The sequence below is a fragment of the Aquarana catesbeiana genome, linkage group LG02, assembly GCF_042186555.1.
Source record: "Aquarana catesbeiana isolate 2022-GZ linkage group LG02, ASM4218655v1, whole genome shotgun sequence".
NCBI lineage: Eukaryota > Metazoa > Chordata > Amphibia > Anura > Ranidae > Aquarana > Aquarana catesbeiana.
The window spans coordinates 657,186,050-657,200,163 of NC_133325.1; the positions used below are offsets into that span (position 1 = coordinate 657,186,050).

General features: G+C 44.5%; 1 protein-coding gene across 1 annotated transcript in view; it reads left to right on the forward strand.

The window, feature by feature from the left end:
• The first annotated feature begins 2,984 nt into the window (after positions 1 to 2,984).
• STX1A (syntaxin 1A) overlaps positions 2,985 to 14,114 on the forward strand; it is a 206,505-nt gene continuing 195,375 nt past the window's right edge. Inside the window, exon 1 of the mRNA XM_073616574.1 lies at positions 2,985 to 3,378. Within this exon, the coding sequence (XP_073472675.1) occupies positions 3,349 to 3,378 (30 nt within the window). The 5' untranslated portion in view covers positions 2,985 to 3,348. The remainder of the gene's footprint in view (positions 3,379 to 14,114) is intronic.

Consider the following 14,114-nt stretch of genomic DNA (forward strand, 5'->3'; position numbering starts at 1 on the left):
GTGAAAGGAATAGTGTCCCATTTTTGGTGTCAGTGGAAGCAATAGTATCCCATCATTGGTGTCAGTGGGAGAAATCGTGCCCAATCATTGGTGTTAGTGGGAGGAATGCTGCCCATTCATCGGTGTCAGTGAGAGGAATAGTGCCATGCCAATGGTGTCAGTGGGAGAAATAGTGCCCCATCATTGGTGTCAGTGGAATAGTGTCCCATCATTGGTGTCAGTGGGAGAAAGAGTGCCCCATCATTGATGTAAGTGGAATAGTGTCCCATAATTGGTGTCAGTGGGAAAAATATTACCCCATCATTGGTGTCAGTGGGAGAAATAGTGCCCCGTCGTTTGTGTCAGTGAAATAGTGCCCCATCATTGGTGTCAGTGGGATCGGGAGGACACAATACTTGGATCGGGAGGGCACAATACTGGGATTGGGAGGGCACAATACTGGAATCGGGAGGGCATAATACCGGGATCTGGAGGAAACAATACCGGGATCGGGAGGGCACAATACTGGGATCTGGAGGAAACAATACTGGGATCGGGAGGGCACAATACTGGGATCTGGAGGAAACAATACTGGGATCTGGAGGAAACAATAAATACTGGGATTGGGAGGGCACAATACTGGGATCGGGAGGGCACAATACTGGGATCGGGAGGGCACAATACTGGGATCTGGAGGAAACAATACTGGGATCGGGAGGGCACAATACTGGGATCGGGAGGGCACAATACTGGGACCAGGAGGGCACAATACTGGGATCTGGAGGAAACAATACTGGGATCGGGAGGGCACAATACTGGGACCAGGAGGGCACAATACTGGGATCTGGAGGAAACAATACTGGGATCGGGAGGGCACAATACTGGGATCGGGAGGGCACAATACTGGGATCTGGAGGAAACAATACCGGGATCGGGAGGGCACAATACTGGGATCTGGAGGAAACAATACTGGGATCGGGAGGGCACAATACTGGGATCTGGAGGAAACAATAAATACTGGGATCAGGAGGGCATAATACTGGGATCTGGAGGAAACAATAAATACTGGGATCTGGAGGAAACAATAAATACTGGGATCAGGAGGGCATAATACTGGGATCGGGAGGAAACAATATTGAGATCTGGAGGGCACAATACTGGGATCGGGAGGAAACAATACTGGAATCGAGAGGGCACTGGGATCGGGAGGAAACAATACTGGGATCGGGAGGGCACAATACTGGGATCTGGAGGAAACAATACTGGGATCAGGAGGGCACAATACTGGGATCGGGAGGGCACAATACTGGGATCTGGAGGAAACAATACTGGGATCAGGAGGGCACAATACTGGGATCGGGAGGGCACAATACTGGGATCTGGAGGAAACAATACCGGGATCGGGAGGGCACAATACTAGGATCTGGAGGAAACAATAATGGGAACGGGAGGGCACAATACTGGGATCAGGAGGGCACAATACTGGGATCTGGAGGAAACAATAAATACTGGGATCAGGAGGGCATAATACTGGGATCTGGAGGAAACAATAAATACTGGGATCTGGAGGAAACAATAAATACTGGGATCAGGAGGGCATAATACTGGGATCGGGAGGAAACAATATTGAGATCTGGAGGGCACAATACTGGGATCGGGAGGAAACAATACTGGAATCGAGAGGGCACTGGGATCGGGAGGAAACAATACTGGGATCGGGAGGAAACAATACTGGGATCAGGAGGGCACAATACTGGGATGGGGAGGGCATAATACTGGGATCGGGAGGGCACAATACTGGGATCAGGAGGGCACAATACTGGGATCTGGAGGAAACAATAAATACTGGGATCTGGAGGAAACAATAAATACTGGGATCAGGAGGGCATAATACTGGGATCTGGAGGAAACAATAAATACTGGGATCTGGAGGAAACAATAAATACTGGGATCAGGAGGGCATAATACTGGGATCGGGAGGAAACAATATTGAGATCTGGAGGGCACAATACTGGGATCGGGAGGAAACAATACTGGAATCGAGAGGGCACTGGGATCGGGAGGAAACAATACTGGGATCGGGAGGAAACAATACTGGGATCGGGAGGGCACAATACTGGGATCTGGAGGAAACAATACTGGGATCGGGAGGGCACAATACTGGGATGGGGAGGGCATAATACTGGGATCGGGAGGGCACAATACTGGGATCAGGAGGGCACAATACTGGGATCTGGAGGAAACAATAAATACTGGGATCTGGAGGAAACAATAAATACTGGGATCAGGAGGGCATAATACTGGGATCGGGAGGGCACAATACTGGGATCAGGAGGGCACAATACTGGGATCGGGAGGAAACAATACTGGAATCGAGAGGGCACTGGGATCGGGAGGAAACAATACTGGGATCGGGAGGAAACAATACTGGGATCGGGAGGGCACAATACTGGGATCTGGAGGAAACAATACTGGGATCAGGAGGGCACAATACTGGGATCGGGAGGGCACAATACTGGGATCTGGAGGAAACAATACTGGGATCGGGAGGGCACAATACTGGGATCGGGAGGGCACAATACTGGGATCGGGAGGGCACAATACTGGGATCGGGAGGGCACAATTCTGGGATCTGGAGGAAACAATAAATACTGGGATCAGGAGGGCACAATGCAGATTGTGGGACGCTGCCATCCTGGGACAGCTAAGTAAAAAGCGTGACTGTCCTGGCAAATTCGGGACAGTTGGCAAGAATGATTGTAATGTAAGATTATTATAGATCCCCATGCACCTGGGGCCCTTGGACAGTCAGTGTAGGTGATGATGAGCTGGCTGTGTATTGTGTGTCAATGAATGCAGCCATGTAATGATGATGAGAACAAGGATCCATGTCCTCCTGTACACAGGATAGGAAGGAGCCGTGTCGGTGATCAGGTACCACGGACAGCTCCCTCCCCGCAGTCCCATCTCTTCCGCACACATGATAGGACAGCCGGGTGATGTAGGCCCCGCCCCCTCCCACAATGCCCGGATGAGAGGGGAGGATGTGATCCAGGAGGGGAGAGCACAGCGAGGAGGGCAGCAGACGGGATGTGATTGCGGAGAGGAGTCGGCTTTGTGCTGGAGAGGAGAGATCTGGGAGGGAGCAGCATGCAGCTGATGTAACCCCTCTCCCACTTCTCCTGCAGGGACCCCCATTATTATGTAGAGAGTGTGATCGGAGGCTGGAAGAGATCGGACGATCGGGCTGTCTCTGTAAGATGCTCGCACAGTCTGTGCCCGGCGATCAGTGACAGTCGTGCGGTGCAGTGAAGAGGCAGCTGTCAGTCTTTGTTCCGGGAAGAGCAAATCACCGGCCAGGAGGTCAGGATGAAGGATCGCACCCGGGAGCTCCGTGCTGTGAGTAGACCTGTTGCACAGGGAGGTCGGTGGGTCGGTCGGTCGGTGGGTGGGTGATGTTGGGGGTAGCCAGCTGTGGATGTAGGTGATGCCTCCAGTGTAATCTGTGGGTGAGCCCACTCTGGGTGCTGGGGGGGCATCTGGCAGAGGAAGGGTTAACCCCCCTCCCTCCAGCAGCTGGCTGATTAACCCCTTGTACTCCATAACCTGTCCATGGTGCACCCAGCTCTGGGCATCATGTGATGGGCACCTCTGCCATTGTGCTGCCAGTGCAGGGTGTACATAGTCCATCATTGCAGAACAGATGCCTGTTGCTTATATATAAAAAAACAAAAAACAAAAAAAAAACCCTAGATTGCAATTACGTGAAGTGTTTCCGAGGTCTCCCCACACGTCTACAGATGTGATTGCTGGGAAGACTGGAACAGATGACCTGAATATCTCTGCTCCATCCAATGGAGAATACTGTGCTGACCGCGACATGGGACAATCTGATCGTACGATCGCCTTCAGATGTAGTGACTGATGGGATACAAATCAATTGGATGGATCCAAGAGATCCTCATATTACATAGCTAAAGTGGAACGTATAGTCAGTAACAGGTATAGCGGTGGCCTCTTGCACACGGGTGAAAAAAAATGCTATATATATATATATATATATATATATATATATATATATTTTTGGCCAGAACATTCTTCTCCTGAATGCAATTCTTCTGCATTCAGGAGAGAGAACGTTTAACTGCCCCTAAACCCTGCTGCTCCTAAGCTCTGATAAAAGCCTATGTGTACATAGACACATAGGCTTTTATTGAGTTGAGTTCAGGGCTTTGGCAAAAAAAAGCTCCTAAAATCACAGCCGTGTACATGAGGCCTAAAAGTTGTAGGGACCCCCCCAAAATTGGTGGCCTGTGTAGGCAGGATATCAATCTGCCACTACTTTCTCCTCAAGGAACCCCTAGAAACCTCTGGAGGAATCTCAGGGTTCCACAGAGACCTTGTTGAGAGGCTGAATACAATATCTACTACAGTAGTAGTTAGGTAGATTCAGCTGGGCTTGTTCTGTAATGTTGAATACATCTCATAGGTTCCTGCACCCGTTTCTGCAGATACAACCCAAAATTATGACCATTATGTTTCATTTATCCAGGTCATGGTATATATAGTAGTAGTTAGTTACATTTCAACTGGACCTTTTCTGCAATGTTGAAGACATTTTGTAGGTTCCTGCACTAGTTTCATGGTATACACCCCAAAATCATCATCAGTATGTCTGAAGGTTCTCAGTTATCCAGGTCACGGCTTAGCTGGTAGCGGTTGGTTACATTCAACTGGACTTGTTCTGTGATGTTGAAGATGTTTGGTAGGCTCCTGTACTAGTTCAGGGTATACACCCCAAAATGATGGCAACATGTCTGTGAAGGTTCTCATTTATCCAGGTCATGGTGTATATCAAGGTAGTTAGTTACATCATAACTGGCTCTGCAATGCTGAAGACATTTTGTAGGTTCCTGCACTAGTTTCAAGGTATATACCCCAAAATCAATGCCACTATGTCTGTAAGGCTCTGTTCACACTAGTGTGACTTGTCATGCGACTTTGGACACATACAGTTGCATGACAAGTCGCAGCCCATTTCAGTGGCACCTGTTCCAATCTATGCGACTTAGAAAAGGTTCCTGCATGACTTTCTTGTGACTTGAGGGCCAGAGAGTATAAAGTCGCGCAACTTTGGAGTGTGAATGGAGCCTAAAGGTTCTCATTTATCCAGGTCATGACATAGCTAGTACTAGTTGCTTAAGTTTAACTGGACCTGTTCTGTAATGTTGAAGATGTTTTGTAGGTTCCTGTATCTGAGTATACACCCCAAAATGATGGCCAATATGTCTCTGAAGGTTCTCATTTATTCAGGTCATGGTATAAAATTAGTTCCATTCAGTTGGACTTGTTCAGCAATGGTAAAGACATTTTGTAGGTTCTTGTGCTAGTTTCAGGGTATACACCCCAAACTGAATGTTTGTGAAGGTACTCCTATATCTAGGTCATGGTGTATCTAGTTGTAGTTAGTCACATTCAACTGGACTTGTTCTTTAATATGGAAGGCGTTTCATAGGTTCTCGCACCAGTTTCAGAGAATACACACCAAAATGATGATGGCCAGTATGGTTGTGAGGGTTCTCGTTTCTCCAGGTCACGTTTTTTTGCCTTGTTCTGGATCAACTGTGGCTACAGGATTGTTTATATAGGACTGTACTTTTTTTTTTTTTTTTTTTTTTTTTTTCCTTTTTATTGGTTGAACTAGATCTTTTTTTTTAAACCAGGCTAATTATGTACTGTAACTATGGTATATCTAGTAGTAAGTCTCGTTCAGCTACACTTGTTTTGTAATATTGAGGATATTTTGTAGATGCCTACACCAGTTTGGGAGTATAAACCCCCAAAAGATTCCAGAACAAGTTCAGTTGAATATGCTAACTACTACTACTAAATATACCATGGCTTGGATAAATGAGAACCCTCCGACACATTGGCGGTCATTTTGAGGTGTATACCTTGACAGTGGTGTCACTAGGGTTGGTGTCACCTGGTGCGGTAAAACATGGTGTCACTAGGGTTGGTGTCACCTGGTGCGGTAAAACATGGTGTCACTAGGGTTGGTGTCACCTGGTGCGGTAAATCATGGTGTCACTAGGGTTGGTGTCACCTGGTGCGGTAAATCATGGTGTCACTAGGGTTGGTGTCACCTGGTGCAGTAAATCATGGTGTCACTAGGGTTGGTGTCACCTGGTGCGGTAAAACATGGTATCACCCCTCCCTTGGGTCCAGGCGCCTGTAGCTAAAATAAGGAAAAACAGGTGTGAAGCTTTGTGGCTTCACATCCAGTTTTTTTCCTGTGCATGAATGAGCCACACCGAGCTTTGTGAATGGTCCTGCAGTCCTCTTGGACCTGTGATATGTCCCAGAAGGCTGCGGGTGAAGGGGGGGGGGGGAGGGTGGTATGAACTTCCACTCAGATCGCTGCGGTCCTGGGATCATTCTGCTTTACATGTTCTTTGCACTCACAGATATATATGCCTTCCAGATGCACTTGGATTATGCATTCAGATATATCTGCCATTCAATAATGTGTCCAGGTGTATTTAAGTATTTACCTTATATACATTACTGTATGTTGTGCATGTTTGCTTCCTTGAATTTGTAATGGTTTGTTCCACATCCCCCACAATGACAGGTGAGATGTTGATGATGCGTTTAACCCGAGGCTTCATTGAAAAAAACGATTGATTAAAGTGCGTTGCTTGCATGAAAATAAAGTAGGGTGCATCTGACAAAATGCAAAACAGCCCAAGCCAAGCATGTTCAGATATTAGGGGTACTGCAGCCATCATTATTAGAGGTTCTACTTAATGAGTCTAATTGAATTGATCAGCAACCAAAACCACATAGTACATCTGTATGAACCTTAATGCTTGCCACACACTGCTGGGGTTTATTCACTAAATCAAGATGGAATATGCAAATAAAATCAGTAATCCGTAGTGACTGGCTATAATTCAACTTTCATTAATCTGACTGTGATGCACTGAAATCTGGTTGCCATGGGGTTGATTTACTAACGGCAAATAGATTGTGCACTTTTGCAAGTACAGTTGCTCCAGAGCTTAGTAAATGACGGGAAGCTCAGCTGACTTCCATCATTCAATCATGTGCAACGAACATGCTGTGTGTTTGTTTTTTTTTATTTTTTTTATTTTCCTTGCATGTGATTGGGAATTCTTTGTAAAGTGAAGCTTCACTTCATTTACTAGATGAACAACAGCACTTGCAAAGTGCACAGTCTTTGGCTTTTGTAAACGATCCCCTATGAAACACTGCACTTTGTGCATCATTTGTGCTCATTGCACTCCCTTGTTGAATATTGAACTGTGCTTTTATTAGTTTCTAGGTGTCTTATGTGAGCTGTACAGATATATGCTGTCTTGTATGACCCCTGTGTCACAAACATACCTAGACCACATTAAAGGGGTTGTAAAGGTTTGTGTTTTTTCACATTAATGCATCCTATACATTAAGGTGAAAAAACATCCGATAATACCGCCCCCCCAGCCCCTTACCTGAGCCCCTAAACCTGCTGCGTTCACCCCCTGACATTCTCTTCGCCGCTCATCCTGGCCATTGATTGGCTAGAGTGGATGGATTGAAAGCAGCGCAGCCATTGGCTCGCGCTGCTGTCAATCACATCCAATGACGCGGCGCGCCGGAGGGCGGGGCTGAGTGATACAGTGAGCGGCTATAGCCACCGGCTGTATCACGGGAGCATGCCCGCAAGAACTCACCACCATGCGAGAGAGCTCGCATGAAGGTGATCAGTTCTTGCGGGGAGGAGCTGAGACAGCCGCCGAGGGACCCCAGAAGACCAGGTTGGGGGCCACTCTGTGCAAAACGAGCTGCACAGTGGAGGTAAGTATAACATGTTTGTTATTTAAAAAAAAAAAAAAAAATTCCTTTAACAACCCCTTTTAAGTGTTGAAAATCTAAACCTAACAACAACTTTTTTTTTTTTTTTTTTTTCCTTTATTTTCACCTGGTGATCCTGCCAGGAACACTTCCTCACTGCAACGCTCACTCCCTGACAAATGCGCGGCGCTAAAAATAAATGAAATAAATATAAATTAGATAACTATTAAACTAATAACTGAATGCATATATCCTATAATGTAAAGGTAATAAAATCAAACATAAAATATAATTAAAGTGCACCTGCTCTGTGTGATGCACATTTTTATTTTTATTTCTAGTTTTAGTTTTATCTTTATTTTTTTTTTAAATATTTATTTATTTATTGTTTTATATTTTATATATTTTTTTTATTTTATTTCATTTTATATTTCTTTAGTTTTTGACTTTAGGGTAGGAGTGTTGCAGCTCACAAGGTTTTATCTACTTGTTAAACACTCGCTCGCTGTACTGTATTTATGAAAGGGCAGCATTGTCACCCTAGGAAAGGACTACAAAACACCTCCCTTTCCCTCATCTCTCCAGCATGGGGGAGGTGTTTTGTAGCCTAAAGAGTTTGGTGGGAACGATATAACTGGATAAAGCCTGCCAGCTATCGATCATTGGTATGGACTATCTTTAACCTCTTCAGCTCTGGAAGGTTTACCCCCCCTCCTTATGACAAGGCCATTTTTTGCAATATGGCACTGCGTTACTTTAACTGACAATTGCGCGATCGTGCAACACAGTACACAAATAAAATGTATGGGTTTTTTTTCCCCACAGACTCACCCCTGCAGTTTTTATTTTTGCGCTAGGCAATTTTGAAAAAAACAAAACAATATTATATACTTTTCTGCTATAAAACAAATAACAATAAAATAATTTAAGAAAATCGAATTTCTTCTTTAATTTAGGCCAATATGTATTCTGCTACATATTTTTGGTTAAAAAAGAATCTCAATAAGTGTATATTGATCGGTTTGCGCAAAAATCATAGTGTCCACAAACTATATGGGATATTTTTATGGAATTTCTATTTATTTATTTTTTTACTAGTAATGGCGGCGATCAGCGACTTATAGCGGGACTGCGACATTGCCAGCAGACAAATCAGACACTAAGTGACACTTTTTTGGGGACCAGTGACACTAATACAGTGATCAGTGCTAAATAATATGCACTGTAACTGTACTATAACACTGGCAGGGAAGAGGTTAAGCTCGGGGGCAATCAAAGGACTGTGTTCCCTGGGAGTGCTTTCCAACTGCAGGGGGGTGGGGGGGTTGCTTGTACTGTAAGAAGAAAGAGATCCGTGTTCCTGCTTAGCAGAAGCACAAGATCTCTGTCTTCGCCTGTCACATAGGCAGACCGCCGTTCTGTCTGCCTCGGGAGCAATCGCCGTCAGCGGTGCGCCTTAGACCCAGGAAATGAAATCACGTTCAGGAACGTGATTTTACGCTGAAGGGCAGCCCTGCCGCAGTATATATGTGTAGGGTGGTCCGGAAGCGGTTAAAGGAATTCAGCTCCTTTTCTAGTGAAGGCACACTGAGCAAGGCTGAATTTACACTTGAGCAGACCGTCTTTTATAAGTTTATGAGGGTTTTTAGAAGTCCATGGGGCCCAATTTGCCAAAAAGAAGTTCATGTACTTCCTTCCTTTTTTATTATTATTATTTTTTTTAATCTTTGGCCTTTTCAAAGTTACAAAGAAAGAAGCAAAAACAATCCCAATCCGATATCCAGAAAAGAACAAAAAAAAAAAAAAAAAGAAGAAATCACATCAGTCTTATACATCAATGAAATATGACAACCTCACTTGAAAACTGTTAGCTTGTGTACTTTTTTGAGCAACAGGCATTTTGCTTCAGGTGCCAGAACGCTCAGATGTGAACAGGAGCCATTGAAATAAATGGGATTTGGCTTGTTGAACATTTTAGAGCTTTAAACTTCAAGCAGAAAATCGCTCAGATGTGAATGGGGCCTTAAAGCGGAGGTCTGCCCACCACTGCGAAAATTAAAAGCCAACAGCTACAAATTACTGCACCTGCTGGCCTTTAATAATAGGACACTTACCTGTCCTGGAGTCCAGCGGTGTTGGCACTGCAGCTGATGTTTCCATCAGCTGTCGGTTGCATGCCGCCGCCATTGCGGGTAAGGGTACCTGGCAGTGTAGCCTTTTGGATTCACGCCCTGGAACCCTACTACGCATGTGCGAGGTTCCACTCCTCTCTCCTACTGGCCCGGCGACAGGGGAGGAGGACGGAGCCAATCGCTGACATCAATAGCCACAGCTGTGGCTCCCGGAAGTAGGAACAGGATACCTGTCAAAGACAGGTGTCGTGTCCTGTCCTTCACCCCCACCACCCCCCTGAAAGGTGCCAAATGTGGCAGGGGGGGGGGGGGGGGACAAATGAGACAAATCCACTTTGGGTGGAACTCTGCTTTTAGTACAAGGAAGTGTATGATATCTCCTGGGCTTAACTCTGTTTAGATCTCACAATTTCATTGCACTCCTGGAAGCCCGCTAATAACCGCCAGGGAGGCCGACACCCCCCCCCCCCCCCCCGATGCTTCAGGTCTAAGCATCTTTAACATTAGAGTCTGTGCAGCTGCTATGCCTGCCCAATCACAGAAGCCCCTGTATTATGTGAGCTCATTCACGAAATACAAAGGCTTCCCTGAATGGGCAGCAGAGGGGAAGGCGTGGGCATTGCTGCTCTATGTACAGCTCTCTCCTCTTTCACAGCCCCAGTGTCAGTGTATGCTCAGGCAGAGCCATAAACCTGTCGGATAGAAATAATAGTGATAGTTCAGGAGATGTCATGCACTGCCTTGGACTCATAGGGGGTTATTTACTAAAGGAAAATCCACTTTGCACTGAAAGTGCACTTGGAAGTAAAGTCGGTGTAGATCCGAGGGGGACATGCAAGGAAAATAAAAAACAGCATTTTAGCTTGAACATGATTGGATGCTAAAATCAGCAGAGCTTCCCCTTGTTTCAGATCTACCCCTTAGATTTACAGCAACTGCACTTTCAGTGCAAAGTGGATTTGCCTTTCGTAAATAACCCCCATAGTGTTCCTGTACTTACTGTGTGCCAGTGCCTACTCTAAAAGCCATGGTCAACACCCCCTTTAACCTCAAGTAGGAAAGGGTGTAATGAGTCCAGTGGCCCAGGACATACTTTTGCATTTGTTAAGCTTTACTTCTCGCCGCGCTGATGCAAACTTTTGCACATAATGTACAAACCAAGCCAGGCGTTTACTTCAATGGCTCACCCCAGCAGAGACAAGTAATGGCAGCACAGCTAAAACCCCAGCGCTGGATGTGAAGTAGGGACATGGCCTCAAATAATTTAGTAGCCACAGTGTTCTTACCAAATGCAGTTCTAATCCCTTAGTAAGACAATCTGCATACTATCCTCTATATGTTCCTGCCATCTGCACAGCGTTCATAGCTGCTCTCCCCATGAAATGACAGCACAGTGTTTGCATGCATGTTTCAGTGATTTCCCCAGCACAGCCTATGTGACAGTAAATACAGTGCTGTATGTATCCTCTGCTGATTGCTACGGCCCGTTTTTTTTTTTTCCCCATTGTGTCTCCAACTTCTGCTTGCTCTGGCGAATGCACCTCCTTATGGTCCACGCAGCCATAAGCAGCGTTTGCTGGTGTATCACCCCCGACATTTAATAAAACAATGCCCAGAGCCTACATACAGCAGTTAATAAACACACTCCCACTCGCTCTGTATGCCAATTAAGCCATAGCGATTTGCATGCCAATTAAGCCATAGCGATTTGCATGCACAGCACATTCTTTGTAGACCTTGCAATCTTTAATACCCTTAGCCTGGTTGGCTGGGTTTTGACTGACAACACTTAGGTATAGCCAGCCTGTTACATTTTGATATTATGCAGTAGGGTCCCATTATTATTGTACCTGTCATGTAAGATTCATTGCAAGATATTTTAATTACTCTTCTGGAATACACTGGAAAGGGCTGCACAGCTTTTCTCTGCACGTGATGTACATTCAACAAAGTGGTACAGGAGGCTAATTAAATTGCCGTGTGCCCTGTTTGTCATTAATTTGCATGGGCTGTTGCAATGACAATCACTTTAGACTCCTTTTAGAATGTAATACAGAGCTGATTAAAGGGTAACCCCACTTTCGTGGGGGAAAAAAAGAAGCAAAGAAAAAAAATGAATATAGAATATACAACTGCTACAAAAGTCATATTGTAATTGAATGTTATTAAAAATTACCTTTCATTTTTAATCTGCAGTATTGTAATTGTCTTTAACTCCCAATATGGCAACCCGGACATGTTCTGTAGACAGATGGTGTACAGAACACCCTCCAGATATGTCATTTCCTACTTGAGTGATTGGCTCACTGATATTTTTCCCCAGAAGTCTGCACTAAGATACAGATTTTGAGCATCCCCTGCAACAAAAATTTCATTTTTAGTGAGGTCTCCCAAAGGCAAATCGTGTCTAAAGGGATGCATGCCCTGCCACTTTTCTCCTTGGAGCCCTGCAGGTGAAGAAGCTGAATGATAAGTACAGTAAAACCCTGGATTGGCAAGCATAATTCATTCCAGAAACATGCTTGTAATCCAAAACACTTGTAAATCAAAGCGAATTTCCCCATAAGAATTAATGGAAACTCAAATGATTCATTCCACAACCATTTATTCATAAGTCCTTCAGTTTATAGTCCATATAAAAAGATTATAGCAATGTGATTCGTTGTGTAACCATAAAATGCCCATCCACAAATGGAAGCCTCCACAAGGGGATTAGAAGTAGGAGCTACAAAGTATAAAAGAGAAGAGAGGCGCCTCTAAGTGTAGCAATATGTTGCTAAATGTTGTGCCTTCATTAAATGTAACCATATTGCTACACTTAGAGGCGCCTCTCTTCTCTTTTATACTCATTTGTGACATGACGCTACTTGTATATCAAGACATCACTTGTATATCAAGTCAGAATTTATTTAAAAATGTAGCTTGTCTTGCAAAACGCTCTTAAAGAGGAGTTCCACCCAGGGGCTCCATTAAAAAAAAAAAAAAAAAAATTAAAAGTCAGCAGCTACAAATACTGCAGCTGCTGACTTTTAATTGGACACTTACCTGTCCCTGGGTCCAGCGATGCGGGGGATTGAAGCCCCGCTTGTCCCCCCCCTCCGCTCGTCGGCGCCGGCATTTCAACTGTGGGCGCCGGGCTGTGGCTTCACAGCCTGGCACCCACTGCGCATGCGCGAGCGGCGCCGGGCACCGTGATTGGCCGCTCAATCACCGGGGACCTGTAATGGGTCCTAGATGATTGACAGGAGGGAGGGAGGGAGCAGAGCTGAGCCCTTCCTGTGCCGAGGGGGAAGTGATGTCACCAGCCCAGGCAAAGGAAGAGGCAGACTTCGAGGGACCACCTAGCAACAGGCATTTAGAGGTAAGTAAAAAAAAAAAAAAAAATTCAAATTTTGTTTGTTTTTTTGTTTTTTTTACAATTTTTCAGTTAGTTTTGTTTTTTTGGGTGGAACCCCACTTTAAACCAACCAAGGTTTTACTGTACAGTATAAAATTACTCTAATAAGATTCACTCTGAACATGGACACAGACAGACAAACCTGCTTTTTCAAAATAACAAAAGTTTGTTAAAATCCCTGCAATGTACAGAGATCACCCAGAAGGGGGGGTTTGGGAGGGTTTTTTTCTCAATAAAAATGGAGCTACTCTTTAACCACTTCAGCCCCGGAAGAATTTGTCCCCTTAATGACCAGGCCATTTTTTGCGATACGGCTTAACTGACAATTGCGCAGTCGTGCGATGTTGTACCCAAACAAAATTGATGTTCTTTTTTTTCCCCACAAATAGAGCTTTCTTTTGGTGGTATTTGATCACCTCTGCAGTTTTTTTTTTTTTGCACTATAAACAAACAAAGCGCGCCAATTTTGAAGAAAAAAAAATAGCAAAAAATAATACATATCCAAAAAAAAAATAATTCATCGGTTTAGGCCGATATATATTCATCTACATATTTTTGGTAAGAAAAATCGCAATAGGGGTATATTGACTAGTTTGTGCAAAAGTTATCACGTCTACAAAATAGGGGATACATTTAAGGACTTTTTTTTTTTTTTTTCTTACTACTAATGGTGGCGATCTGCGATTTTTTTTTTTTTTTTTTTTTTTTTTTTTTTTTTTTTTTTTTTTTTTTGCAGGACTGCGACA